General features: G+C 36.7%; 1 protein-coding gene across 1 annotated transcript; it reads right to left on the bottom strand.

Moving 5' to 3' along the window:
* Positions 1-11,311: 11,311 nt before the first annotated feature.
* On the bottom strand, positions 11,312-26,844 carry LOC101100590 (zinc finger protein 875-like). Its single transcript, XM_045039067.1, is given in 3 exon segments — positions 11,312-13,514; positions 13,516-15,900; positions 26,492-26,844. Coding segments are annotated over 2 exon segments (1,311 nt in total). The 5' UTR covers positions 14,400-15,900; positions 26,492-26,844; the 3' UTR covers positions 11,312-13,087.

Genomic DNA, 26,844 nt, shown 5'->3' with positions numbered 1-26,844 from the left:
TTAGTGATGTTGTTGGTATGTTAAATTCTTGATAACCTCTTACTGAGCTGAGAGCAACAGGACAGATATTAAAATGGAGTTCAAGCTCTCAAAGGCTACAGATTAACCAGTGGCACTTTATGTAACTTGTCACCATGCAAACCCATGGAATTCAATAAACTCAAATCACTCTACAGTCTTATAATGATTCAGCCTGAATTTCCCAAGTGTCAATTTCTGGGTAATGCATAACAGTGCTGCAGAGAGGGCTTTTCTTTACTTGTGGCTACTTAAGAGGTCTCTCACTGGTAAGAAAGACAGTGTGTTTTCAAGAATTCAATATCCCTAAAATGGATACATGAGAGCCAGTCACAGAATCTTAAACAATCTCAGTTTACCCACCTGTCAGTCTTTTTTTTTAATTTTTTAATGTTTATTTTTTGAGAGAAAGAGACAGACAGAGCATGAGCTGGGGAGGGGCAGAGAGTGAGGGAGACAGAATATGAAGCAGGCTCCAGCCTCTGAGCTGTCAGCACAGAGCCGGATGCGCGGCTTGAACTCACGAACTGTGAGATCATGACCTGAACCGAAGTTGGATGCTTAACCAACTGAGCCACCCAGGTGCCCCCTGCCTGTCAGTCTTTAACCTGGTACATAATAAATATTGGAGATACCTTCTTCACAGGCAGGGTAGAAGAGTACCCTAACACCCATTTAGTGCTCACCAGAGTTGAACACAGTGCAAAACTGAACCCTGAATTTAGAAAAGGAAGTGGCCACCACTCTCTGTGTGAATGCATCTATCTTCCACATCTCATCAATAAAATCTCCTCTGCTTTGGATTGATTGAAGGCCACTGTTAAAATGTTACAACATACATCACCCACCAGATGGAGAGAAAAGGTCCCTTTAGAGTTTTAAAATAACACTTAGGCCAGCAAGAAAAAAAAAAAAAGCCTTATATTTGGTAGACAGCCCTCATAGACAACTCAATTTGAGGACAATGTTGACCACATCTCTGTATTTCACCCCCTGTCATATGGCTTATATTTACTCTGGCCTATCCCAGTCTAGGACATTTTAACCTGATCCAGCTTGAATTTCCTAGTCTTCTGTGCTCAGATGGCTCCTCTGGATTTCATTCTAGGAAAAGGGAGATAGGAAAGTATAACAGGCTTCTGGCATCCATCCATATCAAACATTGAATAAGGTTGGCTAACTGTTACCTTAAATAGCTAGCCACGTGTACCTGAGAAAGTTGTCACAAATGTGACTCCATCAGATCTTCCCCAAAACATCAAGTTCTCATTTGGGCCCATTTTGTAGAGGAAGAAAAATCCTTGAGGAGGATAAGTGAATACAGTAACAGCACTTAACTTTGGGCTTTATTCCCTATCTCCTGTTCTTTGCACCATATCATATACTTACCAATAGTTGAGGTTCTGAACAGTTTGCATTTTTTCTAAGCAATAAAATATTATATTGTGATCAATCTGTGTATTGCTAAAGTACAATTACAACATATATTAACCTACACTGTAAGGTGAACAAAAATTTTTTTAGAAACCCAACTGTATCTCTCATTATTAGACAAAGCATATGGAAATAAAGCCGTGTGTGTATGTGGTTATATATTTTGCATTAGGCATAAGAGTTTCTCAGAGATTTACTTCAACTTTTTATTTGTCAGATGAAGAAAATGGGGTCAGTTAAGTGATTTATAGTTTATTCACCTAATAGGCATAATTGGCACGTTAAACTCAATCTCCATAGCTCTATTTTCCTTTCTCCTATAGTTGAACCTTTTTATAATCTCCTGCGGTACTCAGAAGGGTATTATAAACATTTTACATGCAGGGAAATACACCTAGAATGAAAGATAAAGTTCCATCTTTGCAGCTAAGCAACTTAGTGTCATATGGCAAGTCAGTGGCAAGGATAGGTCTGAGCCTGTGTCCCCTCCCTCCTTCTCAAGGGTTTTTTTCAGTGTATTGGACTTGTGCTTAATCTCCTCTTTTCATGAATCTACATATTGTTTGAACTCTATCATTAGGAAGAAATAAAAAGGGCTGTGTCTCATAAGAACTAATGTCAATGTGTCAGATAAAAGAGTATCCTTCCATGCAACAGCATTTAGGAAATGTTTGTATATGTTTGTATATGTGTGGATGAGTGACAAGTTTTGGTTATTTATTTATTTATTTTGACACCACAGTACTGCTACTGGAAGCAAAATACATAGGAATAGCTAGTTAACCCATGTAAAGTGCTTACACAGTAATTATCTAATAAATATTTATAATTGTTATTACTATATCAGACTGCCTTCTAAAATTTTTGTTTCAGGGACACCTGGATAGCTCAGTTGGTTAAGCACCCAACTCTTGATCTCTGTGACAATAACTGGTCATGGGAAGAAAGCAAGATGCAACATTGAAGATTAGGGTTGTCATCTTTATTATTATTATCATTATTATTATTTTATTTTTATTTTTATTTTTATTTTTATTTTTATTTTTATTTTTAGAGAGAGAGTGCCCACAAGTGGGGTGGGGCAGAAGGAGAGGGAAAGAATCCCAAGCGGGCTCCATGCAACCTGGGCAAGGCATTTTGGTTTTGAAGATCTCATTCTCTTGTCATGTCAAGAGAATACGCTTTTATTATTAAACTAGAGGTGAATTAAATTAGAGGTGAATTAGATAAACTAGAGGTGAATGTTCTTCCCCCAACATTGCTAACATTTATAGAGCATTTCCCATGAACAAAGCACTCTCTAATCTCAATATTTTCCAAATATACCATCATTTAGTGTTAACATAACTTCTTGAAAGTGGTCATCAATTAATAGATGTAAACATTGAGAATCAGAGAAGGTAATAGCTAAATGTGACAGAACAGGGATTTACACATAGATCTCTCTGAGGACTGGCTTTTTTGTTACATTATTCCAATTCTCAAACACCAGGTAAACATTTCTTAACATGTGAACCTTGAAATTCTCAAGAAAAAAGAGATGAGAATATTAGAATTTGAATATCCTCTCCCCCATCCGCAAATGGAAACCCATACTTGGTGAGTAAATGATTGAGAAACATTTGGGTTATTGCAGATTACAGCTGCAGGAAGACAATGCAAATAAAAAAAAAGAAGAAGAAGCCTTAATCTCTTCATTCCTTCCCAAATTCCATGGGGTCTCTAAAACTTTAAGGAAATTATTGATACATATCTTAGACTAGTGAGATTCACAAATGATCTCGCATTTTAAGAAGAATATAAAAGGAATGTAACATATTCTAAAAGAGAGGGTAAAGAGAACACATATGATGTCACATGAGAAACATTTGAGGGGCTGGGAGTTGGTTAACCCAGGTAGTAAAAAATTATGAATTATGTTTGCTCTATATGGGCATTGGGTCAGCAGTCAGAACAATTAGGCAACATGCAAGATACTAAAGGTAGATTCGATAGATAATTGCAAGCAAAATACAGAAGGATTTCCCAACAATTAAAGTGTCCCAGATATGAAATGGTCTGTCTTCTAAGAGGGAAATAACTAGAGAGATCAGCTGACCAGCTAGCAGTGAAGAGCTGGCATGGATACACTGATAAAATCAGAGTTGGGGTGATGATAGTGATGTGAAATGTGTATCTATAACTTTAATAGTTTTGCCTGGTTCAACTCTAGTAAGCCTAACTCCTTTGGTGTCTATGTGTTAGTGCCTTTCTTTCCACCTAACTGCCTCAAAGACAAAGGGATGGTTGTCTTAATGTTCTCATTGCTTTGTTGATGGGTTAAAAAAAATCTGTCTTAAATGGAGGCTGATAAACCTGAGTTTAACCCAAATAAGTGTAAAACTTAAAAAAAAAAACTTAAAAAAATAATGGCTGGGGGCGCCTGGGTGGCGCAGTCGGTTAAGCGTCCTACTTCAGCCAGGTCACGATCTCGCGGTCCGTGAGTTCCAGCCCCGCATCAGGCTCTGGGCTGATGGCTCGGAGCCTGGAGCCTGTTTCCGATTCTGTGTCTCCCTCTCTCTCTGCCCCTCCCCTGTTCATGCTCTGTCTCTCTCTGTCCCAAAAATAAATTTAAAAAAAATGTTGAAAAAAAATAATGGCTGTAAAATTTCTACTTAGACAGCCTATTATTTAGAAGAAAAATTCCAAAGGCCACAGTCTGGCTTATATGACAGAAAACAAACACTTGACCATTTGTACACAATCAGTGATTTCACTATGATTCCTACACCAACTTCTTATTTTTTCCTGATCCTTTTGTACTGGCAACAAATCTATCTTTGGGATTGTTTCTCTGGACGCAAAAATGCCCACTGTGTTATCAACAGCTGTATATAGCCTTCCCATATCTCATCTAGTTTCTTTTAAATGGACACAACTATATTGCTTTCTTACCTTTGCAAAGCTCTTTTGTCTGAAGAGAAAAACTTGCCTGAGAGTTATCTTTGCAAAAGATGTACTCATTGGTTCTAACTAATTTAGCTTATTTTCAGGAACAATGTGGCGGGATTTATTTTTCATTCATCAACAAATGAGAGATGCATACCTTCAACTTCTAGTCTCTATCCATCCTCACCTCTTCTCAACCTCACCCACATGCATATATACCTTCTTCATCTGAATTATTTCAAAGCCCGCTTAAATATGTTACTCAAGCATTATCTTCCCTAGAAGTCATTTATGCCACACTGTGTTTCTTCTTTACTTCTTACGAGCCCTCTTCTAGGCTCCTATAAACTCTGGGAATCATAACCCCTTATTATAATCACTGAAATCATCAATTTACTCATCTCCTACAAGACTGATGATGGATTTCCTCATTTTGTTCTCAGAATCTGGCCCAATACTCCTGTCCCTACAAGACAGAGTAGGCACTTGGTGAATGTTATTAGCCAGGCAACAAATGAGTCAACAACTATTTCTTACAGTATGAACTGCTCTCTGAGGTACAGGCAGTGGGAAGGCCTATCCAAGTGGATATTGCAAGAAAAGTACTGTTACTTTGCTTTATACAACGTAGGATTTCTTGCCATGAGGACCAGCCAGTAGAGCCCATGTAGAGTCTGCTGCTTTGACTAGATGTGCACTTTTTGTCAACAGAAGAAACAACTTCCTTCATAGGCACATGATGTCTCATCCTCTTCTTGAATTAGTTACTATTTACATCCTTAAATCTTCCTGTATTTAAAGACATTCAGGGGCACCTGGATGGCCCAGTGGGTTAGGCGGCCAACTTCAGCTAGGTCATGATCTTGCTGTCTGTGAGGTGGAGCCTCATGTCAGGCTCTGTGCTGACAGCTCAGAGCCCGGAGCCTGCTGCCAGTTTTGTGTCTCCCTCTCTCTCTGCCCCTTCCCTTTTTGCTTCTGTCTCTGTCTCTCTCTCAAAAATAATAAACATTAAAAATTTTTCAAAACAAGAAAAGAGATGCAAAACCACACCATCCAGCCCACTATACATAGAATCAGAAAGTTTGACACCTCTTAGGACATGCCAACCCTGAAATCTGCTTAAAGAAAATTAAACAGTGCTGTATTGTATCTGGAGGTATTTTAAGTAAAGCCATTCTGCGGCAGTCATGTGGAAAACTATGCAAGATATTCCCTTTGTGCAGCAAACACAAGCCCTGGTCTGATGCATCACAATGAAGTATAATAAAACCCTTGAAGAACACGCTCATTAATTACAGATTATAAAAAATAATAACAATTATCTCTCACACTTCACCTAATGTCTCCACATGATGAATCTTCAGTAGCAGATGTGTGCCTGTTTTTGACAGCCTCTATTTTTCCTCCCTAATAGCCCTCTCATTTATTGTCCTGCAACTATGTCTTCACTACTGGAAGAAGTCTTTCAGACACAGAGTGTAAACAGTAGTTATAGCTTCCCAAACGCAAGCCTCGCATGACCAATTAGACCAATTAGATGTTTCTTTCTTAGAATATGACAATTCAGTAGAAAATGGTTTGTTTTCCATTTCTTCTGACAGGAGTATTTTAACTGGATTTTTCCTGCTATGGAATTGCCATCCAGGTCCCTATCCCCTACTACCTGGATCCTGGTGGTTTTAAAGCTTGTTTTTCGAGCTTTCTTCTTTTCTGTACTTTCTTCAGGACATCTTAATTTATCTTCTCTTTCTGTGCTCTGAAGCAACTGTCATTTTCAACAAGTGAAGAAAAATGTGAACAAAATATAAAATTATACCCAATGAAAGAAGAACTGATGGAATTAGAATAAAAAGATTCCCTTTTGTATTTATTCGATGAGTTATGTAGTTTTCACTAAATGTAATGCATGCTCAGAGGCAGATGTACAGAGCTGAAATAACCACAAATTAAATTCATCTTCTTTTAAAGTTTATTTATTTATTTATTTATTTATTTATTTATTTATTTATTTTGAGAGAGAAAGTGTGCACACAACTGGAGGAGGGGCAGAGAGAGAGAGAAACAGAGAGAGAGAGAGAGAGAGAGAGAGAGAATCCCAAGTAGGCTCCACGTTGTCAGTGCAGAGCCCAATCGCCACGTGGGGCTTGATCTCATGAACTGTGAGATCATAACCTGAGCAGAGATCAAGAGTCAGACACTTTACCATCTGGGCCACCAGGCGCCCCCACCAAAATTAAACTCTGACCTCAGGGATGTTATAAAATATATGGATAACAGACCAAGTGGAGGACATGAGGTATCTATATAAGTGGTTTAGTGTGCACTAGACGATATGATGAAACAGTCTATTAAAGATCCAGATACACTGTTATGAAAGTTCTGAAGGGAGTAAAAGTAGTTATGGCCTAAGAGGCAGAAATTGAGTAATAGCTGAGGAAGAAACAACACACATTATGTATGAATACTAAAAAGTCAAAACTGTGTCCCTGTCATGGGAAATTGAGAAAAAAGATGGAAGTCCGGAAGCATAGGTATGAATCAATCTGTAGATCATTTAGGCACAAAGTCAACGACTTATAAGGGAATAGTGGGTAGAGGTTATAAACTCATCTAGGGATAAGATCTTAGAAGGCCTTGAATACATTTATTTGTAAAACAATTGGGAGCAGCATGTTTCAGGAAGATTAGCCCAGTGATTCTGTGGAGGATGGATGGGAGCATGGGCAGAAGCTGACAGTCCTACTGAGAGACCATCACACTGTCCCCCTGAGCTTTATGGAGTATGAGCAAGCCTTTAAAATTCTGAACATACTCAGCCTTATAAACAGGATTCCTTTTATTCTCTTATCCTTTTAATTTGTTTTCTGAAGCAAGAAAAACAGACTCTGGTATATCAATCTATTTTAAAGTTACATTCAAATCTGACAGGGAAAATGCTAAAAGTCCATTTGAGTCAGCAGAAAACAGAAGAACAGGCATTATTTGAATTTTGGGCATCATTGATATATATCTTCAATGGGTTTTATTCTGAAAAGCACAAAGAATTCTCCTGAAAGATTGTTTATTTTCCCCCCTCTCTTTCCAGTTTTATCTTCCTCTACTCCTAGTATTATTTGGCTCTGACTTTTAAAAGAAATATTTTCCTTCTTTACATACTAGGTAATGACTTGACCACCAACACATTTAAAAGGTCATTTATGTTATGATTTCTCTTTCAATTCAGAGAATGATAATCAGATAAAATGTTTCTTCAGCATACTAGCCCTGAATATATGGACCGTGCTTAAATAAGTCTTATTGAATAATTTAGCATTCAGTAGAACATGTTCAGGCATCAAGTCTGTCTGGGAGGAAGACTTTCAGATACAATTTTATAAGCCATATATTGAAAACCATATCTAGACAATAATAGCTGAAGAATTTCTAAAACTAAAGACATATCATAAAACATTCCGGCTTCCTTAATCAGCACACATCATGGTTTTGCACACATTATTTTGCTTGTCTCTTAAATATACGATGGCATTAAAAAACAGTCTAATGTTGACAGTTCTTTTCTTAGAGGTATATTGAAAACTCAAAACCTCAAATTAAATATGAAAAGGTCCCACAAATACTACAAACAGCCAAGACAATAATAGATCTGTTTAAATGCAACACATAAAGAGATATACGGTACCATATATATTTGGCACACACTGCTATCAGGCAATGTGTAATCAAAAATCTTGGCAAAACCTCCCAGTTAAAAAGCTTAATATTTGCTCAGGGCCAGGCATATAAAATCTTAGTGGGAAATGCTGCTGGCTGAATAGCAACTGTGTACAGAAAAACCCTGGTGTGGTTTTCTCTTGCCTGCCTGCATGGTACAGTGCTTTTTCCCAACCATTATTTGTTAATCTGCAAGGGGCTCAATAGGTATATTGTAGGACAGTAACAGTTTGCTGAAATGGACTTTAATGAACACTGGCAACTATTTGTTTTTCATTAGAGGCCAATATGCCCTGGACAACAGATGCCCGAATCTCTTCAGAGAGTATCTTGGAAATAAATATTTCTTAATGTTATTATTGCTATTATTTTTATTGCAAGTGGCATTTGGCTTCCCATAAAGTGCAGCCTGCTTTGTGGTTGTTACTGCATTCATCTTCCCAGCATGGTAAGCAGGTGTCAACTATGATTATTCTGGTTTTGCAGATGGTAAGAAGAAACTCTGAGAAGTTACACAACTTGATCAAGGTCGTGAAACGATCTGAAGCTACAGCTGCCATGGACCTACTAAGTTTCTTATTAATTTAAATAGAGGAAATCAGTCAAATAGGGCTCAGGAGAAGGAAAAGCGTATTTTTTAAATGACTACTTGCCATAATCCTAGTTTGCATATTATCATTTATCCTTAATAATGGTGCAGATGAGAAAATTAAGCTTTTAAGGTACCCATGTTTTTCAAGTTTAAGGAGCAAATTGAAGGGTAGAGCCAGAATGTGGACCAAGATGATCCCTATGACTCTTCCCATTGCATTTTGAATGTTGATCTTCACTATTACAACAGTTTGTTTTTATTTGCCAAGGTTACTGCATAGGAATAGCAATTGTGACTTAGCTACCTGTGTGTAAGAAGGTGGGGGAAGTAGGAGGTGATTGAATCCATCGGTATCCAAATCTATCAAATTATACTCCAACCCAGAAAGGCAGCTTGCTTTAATCATTCTATGTGTTTTCCTGTGAACTTCCTACTATTGTATATCACAGCTGGCACTTTGAAGTTGACAGAGAATCTTGTCCCCCAAACCAGATTTAACAGATGGAGAATCCATAGAAATGTTTCTCTGAGGACCAAATGTCTAGAAAGAAACTGCTCTATCTAATTCCTTCTGCTCTTGCTAGAGGAGGCTCCAGAGAGAAATGGTTGAAAACGTGATATTGTGGACAAACTTACTACCACTTCTCATGTCACAGTTGCAGATTAACACCAACTATGGCTCTCTTATTTCACATTTTGTTTTTAATTCCACATGGTAGACTCATAAAGCAGTGTATATTTGAGCTTAAGCAGATATCCTAGAAAGATTCAAGATCACACAAATTATACTATAATATAAAACTTACAATAATAAGTCCTTATGCTTTGGCTGCTCACTTTGTGCCAAACCTTTCCAAGGAAAGTAGTCTTAACAATCTTGTATGAAATCATAGGCTTTGTGGTTGGAGTGTGTGCGTGTGCGTGTGTGTGTGTGTGTGTGTGTGTGCGTGTGTGTGTGTAACATGACAGGTAAAATCCCTTCAGTTTCAAAAAGGTTTATTTGAGATATAAAAAAAAATAAAGTCACATAACATAAGCTCATACTGTCTGCCAAAAGGAGAAAACTAAATTATAATGACCCCAAACTGATAAATATTGTTTCATACTAACACAGTGAATGGAAATTGATTCATATCGTTCTCTGATGTCAAAGAAAACTAGAAAAAGCACACAAATTATAGTTGCCTAAAACATCATCATAATATTATTATATTCATGACAGTGTCATTTTCCATAATAAACACTAATCAGTCCCTGGAAATTTCACCCATTTTAATCCCAACACTGAGTGTATTACATCTGGCCAGTCCATTGTTATTACAATGGGAATATTGATTAATGACAACAATCCAACCATGAAAATTTGTGACTTTTAATGGTTATTGCTCCTTTGAAATTGAATCACAAAAGCTAAAAAGTTGTATTTACTAAATTAGGGGACAGGGTTGGTCTAAATGCAATCGAGAAACAGAGTAAGAGAAAGGGAGACAGGGAAAGGGGGAGAGAAAAAGAGACAGAGGATCTTGCTTATATAGAGGATCTAGTCTTATATAGAAGACTATATAAGTTTTAAAAAATGTATTTCTGAAAAGAAAACTACTTATGCAGATGCCTTAAGAGAAAGCAAACATCCTGTTGAAAATTTGGCAATAAAAACCTTTCTAAATAAGAATCACAGAAGCATATCTGCTTTAGAAGCAAGTGGCAGAGTTGAGAGGAATAGTATAATTTTTAGAGTCCAAAATATGAAAAACAAATTTTAAATTTAGTGTCTCTTCATAATATAGTTGACTAGATCAGGGTTTAGTGACTGGTTTTCTTAGTTCTAAAGAATGAGTCAATGAATAACTTTCAAAGCGATGGCTCCCTTCTAATGTTATTTCTGGGTTTATTTCAATCACTCATTTGAATCTTCATGAAAGTTATCAGAAAGAAATAGAAGAAAAATGGCAGTTAATTACTGCATTGGGCAGGCATGGAAAAATTCAAACATTGCATATTTCAATATTAGTATTCATGTTTGGTTCTCTTTTTTTCAAGTTTTGATTTTCCTTTTGAAATATCCTACCAATTTTCTTCTAAACTCTTTAAAGTAGGTGTAGTGACTGATTTAAAGCCCTTGCTACCATTTCCAATAACTAGGTAACCTGTTGATCTACTTCTATTTTTTGTTTTTGAGTAAGGTTACCTTTTTTTAATATAATTTTTTATTTTTTTAAATTTACATACAAATTAGTTAGCATATAGTGCAACAATGATTTCAGGAGTAGATTCCTTAATGCCCCTTACCCATTTAGCCCATCCCCCCCTCCCACAACCCCTCCAGCAACCCTTAGTTTGTTCTCCATATCTGTGAGTCTCTTCTGTTTTGTCCCCCTCCCTGTTTTTATATTATTTTTGTTTCCCTTCCCTTATGTTCATCTGTTTTATCTCTTAACGTCCTCATATGAATGAAGTCATATGATTTTTGTCTTTCTCTGACTGACTAATTTCACTTAGCATAATACTCTCCAGTTCCATCCACATAGTTGCAAATGACATATCAGATGGGTTAGTATCCAAAATCTACAAAGAACTTACCAAACTCAACACCCAAAAAACAAATAATACAGGTTACCTTTTTCCTATTTTATTCAATATCTGGTAATTTTTAATTATATTCTGAACACTGTATCTAAAAAAAAAAACATTGGAGACTAATGTGTGGGTGTTTCACAAAGAAATGTAAGGCCTTTCCTTTATATGACAGTTAAGACATGGGGCAGGTAAACTTTCTAATTTCTTCAGGAGTTGAGTTATTCTGGGCTGTGTCACAAATGTAATTCTAACTGTGACTATTCCAACCACAAACCAACCCACCATCCTGGAAGCATACTTTCTTCTATTTATTTTTTCCTTCCTTCTTTTTTTTGTTAATGTTTTTATTTTGATAAAATATCAAAAAGAGGAAAGTTGCAAGAAGAATATAAGCACTGTTATCTACTGGATTTACCAATGGTTCATACTTGGTCCACTTGTGTTCTCTCTCTCTCTCTCTCTCTCTCTCTCTCTCTTTCTCTCCCCCCCCCCCCACTCCTGGAAAATGTATTTATATTTTATATATGCATTTTTTTCTATGAACACTTTCAGACCATTGTTTTCCTGAATGATTTGTAAATAAGTTAGAGTCATTGTATCCTTTTAACCCCAAAAACTCACTTGCGTATTTTCAAAGCAAAGATGTGACTTCCATGACCACATGGAATTTCCATACCGCAGTGTGGAAATTAAATTAAATTTAATTCAAATTAAATCATTGATTTAACATTGATTAAACAATATTCTTTAGTCCGTAGTCATTAGTAGCTATATTTTTCAAAGTCCAGAGTCCAATCTAATATCAAGCACTGTATGACCATGTCTCCATAGTCTTCTTTAATCTAGAACAGTTTATCAACCTTTCTTTGTTTTTCCTGGCCTGATAGTGGCCAGGAAAGTAGGGGAGAGTTGTTTTGTAAAACATTACTTAAGTTTATCTAATGATTTCTCATGACAAGACTTTAGTAACACCTATTTTGGCAGAAATATATTTTTAAAATGACATGATATCTTTTCTAGTAAATCCTGTTAGGAGGCTTATGATGACAATGTGTTTCAATATTAGTGATTCTGTTTCTTAAGGTGATGTAGGCCAAGTTGCTTCACTGTAAATTTACTATTTTCACTTTGTAATTGTGTGAGTTGGCGTCTTCTGAAAAAGAGGATGGGATTAGATGTACAAGAGGCTATTGGGAAAACCATATATGGAAAAAATAATGGAAAGAGTCAGAGAAGGCAGAGAGAGGCATCAGATCTGGATATGAAGGACAGAGGGAAGGCAAGATGCCTGGACAGGAGACTCAGCTGAAGTAGAGTGTAAGAAATCTTCCTTCAAGCCAATGGCAGGGATCCTGGAGTCCAAGCCAGCCTTCCAGGAATCCAAGTCTTACAGGCTAGGATACTGTGGGGTGGGAGACAGTCTTGTGCATCATAAGATGTTTAGCAGCATCCTTGGCCTCTATCCATTACATGCCAGTAGCAGCCTCCCAGTTGTGGCGATAAAAAATGTTCTAGATTTCACCATATGTCACCTACGCAAGGGGTAATGCTGCTTCTAACTGAGAACCATTGCTTTACACAAGTAGGTCTTCTCCTGTCCTCTGATGAAAGTCAATACTCCTGAAGTCCCACCCTTTGCATACAGGAGATTTCCTCTAAAGTTGTCTCCTCTTGCATGATGAGGTATGATTTGTGATTTATTACTAAAGTCTTGCTTACACTCCTTGTGCATGAAGCTTATTTACAACAAATGTGTCCTCTGGTGTCTAATAACCAGTGACCAACAGAAAGCCTTCCCTACATTTACTGCAAATAAGTTTTTTCCCTTTAGTGTGTTCTCTGATGTGTGCTGAGGGTTGCCTCATCACTAAAGCCTCTGTCACATGCCCTGCATACAAAAGGCTTCTCCCCACAATGTGTCCTTTGATGTCTTATGAGGGCTGACTTCTGCCTAAAGCCTCTCCCACATTGCCTGCACACAGAGGGCTTCTTCCTTGAGTGGGCCATCTTGTGCCTGACTAGATTCGCTTTTTGGCTAAAGCCTTGCCCACACTCAGTGCAAACATAAGCCTTTTCCCCAGAGTGTGTCCTCTGATGACTGATGAGGTGTGACTTCTGTCTAAAGCCTTTCTCACATTCCCCCTACACAAAAGGTTTCTCTCCTGAGTGTGTCCTCTGATGTGCAATGAGAGTTGACTTATGTTTAAAGCTTCGCCCACATTCTTGGCACACATAAGGCTTCTCTCCTGAGTGTCACGAGAGCTGACTTAACACCAAAGCCTCGTCCACACTCTGCACATATATAGGGATTCTCCCCTGAGTGGGTCCTCTGGTGTGTGGTAAGGTTTGACTTATCACTAAAGCCTCGTCCACACTCCTGACACACAAAAGGCTTCTCTCCTGAGTGTGTTCTCTTGTGTTTTATGAGGTATGATTTATGACCAAAGCTCCGACCACATTCATTGCACAAATGAGGATTCTCCCCTGAATGAATCCTCTGATGTTTGCTGAGAGTTGATTTGTCTCTAAAAGGCCTCTCACAATCCCTGCATACATAAGGCTTCTCCCATGAGTGGATCCTTTGGTGTGTGATAGGGTTTGACTTATCCCTAAAGCTCCGCCCACACTCCTGGCACACAAAGGGCTTCTCCCCCGAGTGGGTCCTTAGGTGTCTGATGAGGGTTGACTTTTGGCTAAAGCTTCGTCCACACTCCTCACATATGAAAGGTTTCTCCCCAGAGTGTGCCATCTTGTGTGTGACTAGGTTTGACTTCTGGCTAAAGGCTTGCCCGCACTCTGTGCAGAAATAAGGCTTCTCCCCCATATGTGATCTCTTGTGGGTGATGAGAGCTGATTTATAGCTAAAGCTCCGGCCACACTCCTTGCAAAAATTAGGCTTTTCTCCTGAGAGGGTTCTCTGATGAAAAAAGAGGGCTGATTTCTTGTTAAAGCCTAGCCCATAATTTCCACAACTCACTATTTCAAATCTGGACAGATCTACCCACTTTAATACTTTGTCTGTTTCTAAACGGTTTGCTTTCTCAGCTGAGCTGAGCTTTATTTCCACCACTCTTTTGCTTTCCCTCAAGCTTATTAGCTGTCCATCAGGTGGGTTGGAGAAAGTTCTAGAAGTAAACATCCCTCCTGTCCTCTCAAAGATTTGGAACCCTCTTCTCTGTCTTCATCTTCTACTTGTCATCGCAGAAGTTTTCATAAGAAAGTGGTTGCTCCTGCTGCTTCTGATATGCTGGGCAGCGAGTTCCTGCAAACAAGCCTGGGCAGAATGGATGGCAATAATTGTGTGGCACATGTTGGCATGATTGTTGATTGCAGAAGTCCAGAGCAGAGTAGGAATAAAGTTGAATATCTGGCTTTGAATCTCCTGAACAGAGACATTCTCTCTCCTCTCTCCAGGGCTCTTCCCCCTGCTCTAGCACAATGACAAGTGTTGGCTTGGGAAATGGAATTCCCAGGAAGACCAGGTTGCTGTAGTTTTGTAGCATCACATACCTGTACAGCAGCCTTTGAGCGTGGCTCAACAGCGGCCACTCTTCCTGGGTGAAGTCCACAGAGACATCATGGAATGATGCAAATGCTTCTTCTCTCCTGGCTGTTAGTCCCAAGGGTATTTTCCAATCTTCTAAATGGTGTCTCCGAAGAAAGGTGAAGTCTTACCTTTGCTCAGTTTTGGATCCTGTGGAGTAGCTACCCCCAGGGTGGAGTCTACATGTCTGTGCAGATCCCAGATGTGGGGACGTGTCACAGACAGAGAGGTTAAAGCTGGTGAGGACACAGGTGCAATGTCTGTCCCACGGCAGGTATAACAACTGTAAAGAATGATGAGTGAGAGCCAGACTCCTACAACACCTGTCTTTCTTTTAGAAGTTATATAATTTTAACTTTTACATTAAATGTATGATCTATCTCAAATTCATTTCTGTGTTTGGTGTATGATAGAAATCAGTTCGTTTTTTTCCATATGGAAAAAGGAAATTTTTCCAACATTTCTTAAAGAGACTTTCTTTTCCTTTTTAAATGCATTGGTGTGTTTGTTGAAACCAATGGGTTATATTAGTACGGATCTAATTCTCAACTCTATTCTGATGTCTTCTACGATCTTCTAGTTTTTGATGGTGTCTGCCCTTGAGTTGGAAGACTTGGCTGAAGTTTCAGACAGGTTTGCTATACTACAGCCTTCAATTTCACAAAGTCCTGGAATCTAGTTACTTAGAGAATGCCCAAGGCTGAGTGATTGACTTCTCTTTACCTACTAGGCCTTTATCCAGCATTTCTTTCTCAAGGGTAGGGTGAGGAAAGAGGTACTATGGCTTCGCTGAGTTGGGGTTCTTCCAATCTACATTCCATTCCAACCAGATCTCAGCGTCCTTATTCCTGGTATGGTACTCTGAATCCAAACCTGGCAATGACCTACAGATAGAAGTGGCTACTGCTCTCTCCTCCTCCCTGAGGGGTTTGTTTCTCAATAAAATTCAGTTCATTTAGCTTCTTCCAATCCACCAGTCTTCTCTGCTTCATAGAGAAATATGATTTGTATTTATATTTTGCTATTTTTCTTGTTGTTACCATTAGAACAAAGGTCTTTCTTTTCTTTTATGGTTTAACTGGCAGCAGAAGTGTTCCTGGTGGGGGAAAATGAAAAGAGTTTAGAATTGTTTATGGAAAAGTAAAAAAAAGAACTTATATGTTGAATATTTTGTGCTACCAATTCTTTTTTTTTCTTCTTCTTATTGTGCTATCCAAAATTGGTTGTTTTTTTTCTTCAGCCATTGAAATATCCTCATAAACCTTTAGAACTATTTAACATTTACATTTAATAACATTATTCTAGGATCGAATGTCAAAGTTTTACCTTGCTTTTGTGATAGGGGAAAAAATGGAATGATAGAAGTCAATACAACAGTCAAAAAACCAGGAGTCACCTTAGCAATTTTTCTCTTATTTGTCCATTGAATATGCTATCCAAAAAGGTCTTCTCAATGACCCCCAAGAAAGTTATTTTCAAGCAGAGACTTAGGAATACAAAAGGTCAGAAGTTTGTCTGTTATTTCTCAATTAAAAAAGAGCAGGATATATATTATTTAAATAAGACAGAGAGTGGTGAATACAACATTATGAAGTGAATAAATAAGATACTTTCCAAAACGTAAGCTAGAGAAATCATCTCTGTTGGTTTAAGTGACACAGTGAGGCTTGAATTACAACTCAAAAAGCTAATAGTAGTTACACTGAATTTGAATCTGGCACTGGCTATTGATTCACAAGTAAGCCTCAGTCTTGGATTCTGTGTGGTAGCATTAGGACAAACCCAGGCAGACACAGTTTCACTAGATGTACAGATTGTTAGAAACCTAAAGGCAGCATTCACTGTGGTGCTCCTACAGTCTTTCAAGGCATATAAGTCAAGTGAGTAGACAATGTGAAGGAAGAAAAGAGTCTTCCTGTGTGCTTTCCCTGTTTTTCATTTATTTACCCATATTTACATTCCTTTTACAATGTTTCAGCATTCACACTATATGGAACAGGTATTTGAGTGGCAGCACTTTTCACACAGGAGCATGATTAGATGATATTAATAATAGCTAATAATCATAATAATAATCATAACAATATAATAACACTAATAAAATAAATTTCTTTATGTATCATATAGTGGCCAACTAGTAGGCATTCAAATACAAGCAAAGATCATCCAGTAATCTAAAAGGTCATTGTAGAATTCTCTATGAGTAATATGAAAAGATTAAATGTCTATTCTCAGCCTTTAAGCCACAGAATTGCTACCCATTCAGCCTAATGCAAGATGATTCTCAAAATATCAGTGTTACTCAAGCTACAAACAGGAGGAAGGAAATTAAGGGAATTCTGTGGTCCAGTAAGTTTGAAAATCATTTGGCCAACACATCTTATTCATGTTTCTTAATTAAAATTTTTTCAGATACTTCAATATGTCTAAATCCACTCTCAAGCTCCAAGATAGAAACATAGGGTGTTGTGTTTGTGAAACTTATTTGATGAAGAAATTCCTTTCCCAAGAATATCCTTTAAGACTATTGCTCTGAAAAACATGCTTCAAAAAAAATTGGCCTAATTTCAATAAAACATATGTTATTGTCTTTTGTCTTTGTTTTTGTTTTCTCAAAAAAAAAAAGCAAGATCTGGAGTTCCTTTGATCCAAAAAATAAAACAAGTATGTCCAAAAGGAAAAGTTTTATTGCATTCATAGCTCTTTGAAAATTTTTGTGAAAATTGAATCATTTATTTTATTTTTTTTTAATTTTTTTTTCAACGTTTATTTATTTTTGGGACAGAGAGAGACAGAGCATGAGCGGAGGAGGGGCAGAGAGAGAGGGAGACACAGAATCGGAAACAGGCTCCAGGCTCTGAGCCATCAGCCTAGAGCCTGACGTGGGGCTCGAACTCCCGGACCGCCAGATCGTGACCTGGCTGAAGTCAGACGCTTAACCGACTGCGCCACCCAGGCGCCCCGAATCATTTATTTTAAAAGAAGTAACTGGAGGAACCCAAGATATATGGATAAAAATGTATAGTAAAACATTCATAAAAGATTGGTGTTTGTCCTTGGTTAGCCTTTAAAGGGAGTAATTATTAAATAGTGGCATTTTCTTCCCATACTTTCTAAATGCAAAATGCTTCATGCCCTTATCAGGATGTTTTGAGGTTGTGTTGTGTTGTGTTATTGGTGTAGATGCGTGTATATGTGTATGTGGTGTGTGTGTGTGTGTGTGTGTGTGTGTGTGTGTGTGTTGTGAATTTTAGAACATCTGATGAAACTAAACAATGAATTCTACAAGGGAAAAGACCAACTGTTACCATTTTTGTTTTTCAGAATGATAACTGTACCTATAAAACCGATGCTTCATAAAAAAATACTTCATATATTTAAACCGTTTCATCAGGCTCTTTTTCAAATCAGTAACTTTTACATTCTACAGTTTGCAAGATCATTTTCCTATGAAATGTAATATAACTCTGTAAATATTTAGCAAGTGTATAATATGGTAAGGCAATAGGCTATGTGCTAAAGATTCTTCTGTTACCACTGCCCATATATCAAGAAGCTCAAAAAATTAGAGTACAATTTATTTCCTAATATGGTGGTAGTTTAATAACCTTAATTAAGAGACCTAAACAACTGTGAAGAAACTACTACTGCAACAACACTTAGGTTACCGAGGGCTCTCTGCTTGATCTAGAGAAGTTAAGGCATTCATTCACCCTTCACCACATGGAGAGCAATATATCAGAAGTATAATTGGCGAATGGATAGAGACTAGTGCTTTTCTTTCCAGATGAACAATAATAAATGAATGTCAACTTCAGCACAAAGCTTAGTGATATAAAGAGCAACTTAAAAATATCTCAGGTACTGAAGAACAACTGAACGTCATACCAAAATTTCAGCCAGGGGACTGTGGTGGTCAGTGGTGGGGCCAGGGATAAAGGCAAGACCATGTGGGAAATGAGAGTATGGGTGGGGGTGGAAATAGGTTAAGGTAGATCAAGTGGCAAAAGAGTAAAGTGAAAGAAACTAAAAGTAAAGAGGGAAATAAAGGTTCATATTCTAATAGTGCACTAGCAAAAGAATAAAGTTTAATAATATTTAAAATGAGTCATACGAATCCTGAACCGTGATCTTTCCAACATGAGTACACAGTACATTCTATGTATAATCTATTATTCTAAATTTTCTATGAAAATAATACTGTGTGTGTGGCACCTGGGTGGCTCAGTCAGTTGGGCGTCTGACTTTGGATCTCGACTCAGGTCATGATCTCATAATTTGTGGGATCGAGCTCTACATCAGGCTCTTTGCTGACACTGTGGAACCTGCTTGGAATTCCCTCCCTCTCTCCCTCTCTGCCTTTTCCTACTGTGTGCTTTTGCTTTCTCTCAAAACTAAATAAGTTCATAATGATAATAATAATAGTAATAATAATAATAATAATAATATTGTGTGTATGTATTTAAAATTTGAGATAAATACTGTCATGTTCCTCATCTGAGGGATGAGGCACTGATATGGTAAGGTTAAGTCATTTCTGAAAGTCTTAGAGTCAAAACCAGATGCAATAAGAGACAGAAGTTACCCTCATTATTAAAGCACATGAAGATAAGCAGAGAATGATAAGGACAAAGGAGAATTGGAAATGAAAAGGGCTAAGTCCCCTCAGACTTATCAAATAACAATAAGTTGCTTTCAATATGGAAGTGTTCTGCAAATGTAAGAGATATTGGGGGAAAGTGTTAACTACTTCAAATATATGCACTTAAAACTGTTACATTGAGAGGCGCCTGGGTGGCTCAGTTGGTTAAGCCTCCGACTTTGGTTCATACCATGATCTCAATGGTTCGTGACTTCAAGCCCCATGTCTGGCTCTCTGCTGTCAGAGCCTACTTCAGATCCTCTGTCTCCTTCTCTCTTCCTTACCCCTGCTTGCACTCTCCTTCTCTCTCTCAAAAATAAAATAAAACATTAAAAAAAACTGTTACATTGAAAAAAAAAGACAGAGCTAAGGATTTAAACAAAGCAATCTAGTTCTAGCATCTGAGCCTTCATCAATATGATGTACTATCATTCTGAGCATAAACCCTCTGATATGGGTCTAGACCAGTTTATAAGAAGGAACTGAGCCCACAGGCAGAGCAGAGAATAAGGGGACAGGGTAAGCCATTTCCTAAGAATTAATGAAGAAATTATAGCTTGTTTGGGGCTGCTGGGTGGCTCAGTCAGTTGAGCATCTGTCTTGTCTTGGGTCATGATCTCACGTTCGTGAGTTTGAGTCCTACATCGGGCTCACTGCTGTCAGCCTATACTGTGGAATCCACTTTGGATCCTCTATCCCTCTCTCTCTGGCCCTCCCCTGCTTGTGCTCTCCCCAAAATAAATAAATATTAAAAAAAATAAATTACAGCTTGTTTGATTATGTGCTTGTTTGAATTTTGAATTGATTTGTCAATAGCCCTATATCTGTGGGAATAAATAGTCCAGACACAGTGAGTGTCTGTTAAGGATGTTTGCTTAAATATTATTCTGCCAAGTATAAAGAAAGGCTGGTAATCGAGGGGAGAAGATAGCCAAGAGTTGGCCACAGGGAATTTCATGAAAGCACACTCAGTGCTCTCTTTCAAGCCATGACTGCCTTTTGCTTCCTTGGTCAAATCAGAGAAACAGCTGCATATGGTCAGACTTCTCAAATGCTCTCATCCGTCTACCACATGTCAGATATAAATCCATGGGAAGGATTTGGATTGGTTTCATATATTCTTTTTCTACTTCCTCGTACTTAAAGAAATAGTCTTTATATTACCATCTTGTAAATTCACTGATAAATGACAAAGACATTTTTAAAAATGTATATACTTCAGCAACAGAGTCACAACTGGAACACTGAACTCATAGATCAGGCAAGAGTGTAATACTTTTTTAAGATTAGTTCAAGAAGTCTTTATATCTACATAAAATTTAAAAAATTAGATTGAAGGGTGCCTGGGTGGCTTAGCTGGCTAAGCATCTGACTTTGGCTCAGGTCATGATCTCACAGTCCGTGAATTCAATCCCCACATCAGAATCTATGCTGACAGCTCAGAGCCTGGAGTCTGCTTCGAATTCTGTGCCCCCCTCTCTCTCTTCCCTTCCCCTGCTCATGTTCTGTCTCTCTCTCTGTGTCACACAAAAATAAATAAACATTAAAAACATTGAAAAAATCAGATTGTTTAAAATGGAAAATGACTTTTGGTTCTATATATCTAGTTCCTAAAATTGCTGAAGCCAGAAGTTTACAGTAAAAGATCAGATATATCTCCTTGCAAACTATAGCATCGGTGTATTTATAGTGTAATCTCTCTAATCTGTCTTCTTACAGAAAATGAACTCAGGATAAAAGTGAGCAAAATTCACATTGATAACTGTGTGGACTGCCAACTTTGGACTCATTTGGAAAAATTTTCATGAGAAAATATTTTCAAAACGTTCAAATAGGCTATAGTTAAGTTCTATGAGAAAGTCAACATTTTATAAGTTAGCAAGAATCCTGATGAATATCACGTGATATTCTATGTGTTAGAGAAACACAATTTACATACCCTGAATTAAAGCAATCAAGAACAAAATAACTGCTTGAACTTGGTAGGATGCACTCCCAGCATGGTTTACAGATGATAGTAGTGAGATGTGATTCCTTGTCCCTCTCCTTAATGGCTAGGTACAGTATGGGTGACTTCACCTCTCTACACATCAGCTCTTCACCAGTGAAATGAAGACAAAATCATATAACATAGTATCTATAGTTAACAATATAGTATTGTACACTTCAATATTTTTAGAGTTAGATGTCCTCACAAACAACAACTACAAAACAAACAAACAAAAAAACCCAAGAAAACTACAAAAAAAAAAAACACAAGGAAATTTTGGGAGGTGATGGATATGTTTAGTGCCCTGATTGTGGTGATGGTATATCAGATGTAAGCATATGTCCAAACATCAGGTTATATACATTAAATGTGTATGGGGACAACTGGGTGGCTCAGTTGGTTAAGCATCTGACTTCAGCTCAGGTCATGATCTCATGGTTGATGAGTTTGAGCCCTGCATTGGGCTCTGTGTTGATGGTTCAGAGCCTGGAGCCTGCTTCAGATTCTGTGTCTCCCTCTCTCTGTGTCTCAAAAATAAATAAACAATAAAAAATAATAAATGTGTGCAATATTTATATCAATTTCACCTCAAGAAAACTTTTTAAAAAGAAGAAAATAAATGGAGAAAATAATATTCTTACTTCATAGTTTTGCTTTTGAAGAAAATAAAATGAAGAAATGCCCAACAAGGGTTACTGATATTTTATTTTTGTCTTAATAGTAAATCTCTTACCACTTTTATGCAATCCATGGTTTAATAATTATAAAACCCAAGTCCACTTGAATTAAAGACATTATGAGGAAATTAAACAACCCTTACAAGGTCATATTCCAGAGCTCGTGTGCTTAACTCCTACACAATAACTCCTCTGACCATGCAAAGTGAGCTGTTGTTCCTGATAAGGATCCCAAGCTACTGTAAGAAGCTCAATTCCAAAATTAAAATAAAATAAATTGGAGTATAATAGCATGGATTAATGTTAAGTACACTTGACTTTCTCTGGAAATGGGCAAAAAATTCTTTTGAATTTAGCCAAACTAAGTGAACAAAGTTTGGGATTTGCTTACTTCCTATGTTAGTCCATCCTTTCCCTCTTTGATCTAATGCCTTTATTGAAGACTTCTCTGAGTCCCTGCTCCTAATTTTCAATACCTAATTCTCCATAGATCAATGTTCTACCCAAGGATAGACTATAACATTAACTGGTACTAATTGATCATTCAATAGTTGACTTAGAAATAGCAACCAACACAGAGATATAACCACCAATGGAGGTTTGAGGTTGAAATAGGTGGAATTTTGTGCTCTGAAATAGCATTTCTTAGATACTCATCTACTTTTCTTTGAGCCTTTAGCTTTAGAAGTCCCTATGCCTTCTTAAAAATCTATCTTATTCCAGAAGACAGAACATGTTTATTGCAGAAAAAAACACATCATCATCATCATCATCATCATTAACAACAACAACCACAACCACAATAACAACAAAGAAAGCAAGGAAACTCTAAACTCTTTCTATCTGGAAAGAAAGTTAAGTCCTTGGTGCATTGTTTTCTAGATCCTTTGGTGTGAGATTATGTCCTCTATCCTCTGAGGCATGACATCTCTTTGCACACTCAAACACAGTTTTATTTTGAGCTTGTGTTTAATTTTTTCCACTCAAAATTTAAAAACAAATAAACAAAACAAAACAAAAACTCAGTATATTTCTTCCTAGCATTAAATGTTTGGAACCATGCCAATACATCCCAATGTCACTTTGCCAGTAAAAGGAATAAGAGATATTTTTTCTGTCCCTCTGAAAAAATTAGGATGAAGCAAAGTTTTTTATGCCTAGCAGTCTCCTTACTGAGCTTTGTCTAAGCCAGGAATTCAGAAGTGAAGCTTAGCAAAATAGGCTAGAATGTTGACACACATTGAAAATTAGACTTTATGTAATTGACATATAGCCTCTGGGCAAAAACATAATCAAAATGAGATTTCTATTTCTATTTTTCTTACCTTTTATAGGGCAGTAAAATGTATCAGTTATTTTTTTTAATCAATAGAAGGAATTCTAGAAAAAAACTACAGTATGAATTTGTGAGAAATATTTTATCTTTCCTCATTTTCAAGATATGGAAAATTGATGAGGTTTTTTTTCTAATGAGCACTATATTCAATAACAACTTGGAATAAAAATGTAAGATGGTATGAAAGTAAAATTAGGGAGGCTCATTAAAATCTGTACATCTTCCAAACATGTACAGCATTGAATAATTCATTAGCTGTTTAACACATTTACACACCCTTAAAAACCACACAAACTGATTTTACTACTGGAATTTTATTTTTTTTTTCATTTCCAAAAAGGATTATATGGTTTTTTTTTATCTGTGAGACTCCAAAAGTTTAAGTGCAAAATAATTAACATTGAGTTCTTGCTAATTAAATCAGCAGAGGAGATTTAACTGACGCTAGACTAGGTTCTCAAATTAAGAGACTGTCTCATTGCATTACACAGAGTGCATTTATCACAAAGAAACTCTCAGCCTATTTATTTGATATGACAGTTAATGGGTAAAGAAAATGAATCTTCCTAATGTTGTAGGCAACAAATGCAGATCTCTCCTGCTTCTAATTGTCTGTCTAGATTTGAAGCAAATATATTGTTCTTAAACTAAACCAGAATATAATACCTCAAGTAAGTTTCGTTTCAATAAGTTGGTGAGTGTCATTGAACTAAATAAAAAGATGAATAATTCTGAAGATGTATGTGCAAACATATGTAAACTGTACTGAAACATGATGAAGCACCAAGGGATGTATTATAGCTTAAATTATAAAATAAGCATAGAATTGAAACAGCAAGAATATCCTAGGCTTCTTTTTAAATATCACAAAATATGTCTATCCTAGAAATTCTGTCATACATTTCTTTTAATATATTCACTTTTTGATTTGTTTGTATTTTTTGAATTCCTTGTACATGACAGCCATGATGCTAAATGCTACACAAAAAACTATAAGGAACAGCACATACCTGTTGGCTCAAATTCTTCTAAAGTCATGTACTTTATGGAAAAGTTCTGAGAATTTTGTACATGGGCAGCACAGAGATGAACTTAAAGATATAACTTAGAATTTGTCTCCAGTAGGATAGAAGCCTATTGACTGGTAGGGAAATTGTGCTTAAACAATATCAGCAGCTTCAGTAAATACCAATAATAGACTTCTAGTTTTTGACATGTGCTTGAGAGGTTTCTTGAAAGATTTTTTAAGAGTAAAATTAATTAATTTTAGAATTGACCAAATTCATTACAGTACTTTCTTCATAATGTTTTAAAGTCAACACCGTAAGTTGATTTTCTAAACTGCTATATTCCTAACATACAACGGAATTTTTATTTATTTATTTTTATTTTTGTTTATTTATTCATGTTTTTTTGAGAGAGAGTGAGAAAGAGAGAGAGAGGGGATGCAAGTGGGAATGAGTAGAGAGGGAGGAGAGAGAGAATCCCAAACAGGCTCTGCACTGTCAGCACAGAGCCCAAATGCAGGACTCGAACTCACGAATTGCGAGATCATGACCTGAGCTGAAATCAAAAGTCAAACGCTTAACTAACTGAACCACCCAGGCATCCCCAACAGAAATTTTTAAAAAATAAGTGAAAAAAGTAAATGAAATAAATAAACAAGTGATTTTCTTTTTAATATATTTATCTGCAGAAGGAATATATTTAGCTAACCCAGCTCCACATGACTTTGATTTGCTATTGAATATATTTTATCAATATAATATATAAAATGCCTTGATTTTTAATCCAGGACCAAGAAAAAAATAATCTCCAGTGATCCTATGATAATTTCAATACCAACATGATTTAAGGTGTGATCAGAGTCAGGAATATGGATTTGTAAGACAAATCAAACGTTAGAACAAAGCAGTTTTGAGTATTTATAATAACTTTGTTCCTATAATTCTGTAGAAATATGCTTGTATGCTTCAGAAAAATGGGGAATGGAAATAGCAATAAACCCACATTGTTATAGTGGTCTTAGACTTCATGCAAGCACCTAAAATAAATGTATCTTACGCTAACAGAGCATATTTCTCTTATTCTTGATATTTCACAATCATCTCTGACAGTTAAACTAGTTCAATTAGGTCAGGTCAGCCTGGTAAATAGAGAATATTTCTTTTCTGAGATATTGTTTTTCTATTAATTCCCAGTTGGTTTATATTAATTTTGTTGGCAACTACATTACACTCATGTGTAACCACATCCTCAATTAACTAAGATGCCTAAGATGTTTTCAGTATATATTACATGTACATCTTCTACTTTGGCTATTATTGCTGATTGTGATAAGATGCAAGGTAAGGTAACTCGAGTCTATTGTCATCCTTTTAGACTCTGAAGCTAACAATCTTTGATGGCAGTGAGCAGTCCACACTGCAATTTAAGAGCATTTTGGTACACAAACTCAGATATCCCACCAGGCATTCATAAAATCAATAACAAGTCATATGTCAATGAATAAAATATTTTAAAGAAACAAAGTCAATACTTTTTTGATAGTTTAGTGAAAATGGTGGGGATCAAATTGTATTTTCAAAGGACTTAAAATGGGCTAAATTAAGGCTAAGGAAAAACACTTAAAAAGGAAAACATTTTCCTAACAAATACTATTAATAAAAAGTAAATTGGTAGTTTAAAGTTTTATACACAGTATAAAACATATTCCTTCACAAACAATTTCACATTTTACCATTTAACCTTACATGAACACTTTCTAAAATAAGTTTTATTTTATTATGAAACATAGTAAGACATTTCAAAACAAGAAATTTATTTAATGTGTTACAAGCCCAGGACCAAACAAACAGACTTTTCATTTTCTTGTTTTCTTTTAGCCTTGATCCAAATACATGAATAATATACATACATATTTTAAAATATTGTCTTTATTTCCGTTACTATATTTCACAGGACATGTCTGACATTTCATACATTTATTTTTAGAACATTCAGGAAGTAAAGCAGCCTTGTAGAAAATCAAGCTTTGCCTACCCAAATGATTTCAGTTTTCTGAAGCTGCAGTTCTCAATATAGCCTTTCATGTTCTTCCTGTTGGCACTTTGGACTGGACACAGAAGCTAAAACCCAGCCATCCGCACGTTAGTGTCACATTTACAAAGAAAAGAAAACATCAGACTTCCAGTCTCTGGATGCCACAGAGAGAGATTGCACCAGGAGGAAAAACAGTTTCCTGTGTGGTCTGCCCAAAATCTTTCTTCTTCAGAACTGTAGACAAAAACACTTTCAAGGTCTTTTCAGTCCCAGGAGAGGTGGAGGACACTCATGACTATGGCAGTTTTACTCATCTTTTCTCAGACAGAGAGTTACCACTTAGGGAAATGGCC

This window comes from Felis catus, chromosome D1 (assembly GCF_018350175.1).
Source record: "Felis catus isolate Fca126 chromosome D1, F.catus_Fca126_mat1.0, whole genome shotgun sequence".
Lineage (NCBI taxonomy): Eukaryota > Metazoa > Chordata > Mammalia > Carnivora > Felidae > Felis > Felis catus.
The sequence above is the reverse complement of the archived record's forward strand: the minus strand, read 5'-3'. Positions and strand labels throughout refer to the sequence as shown.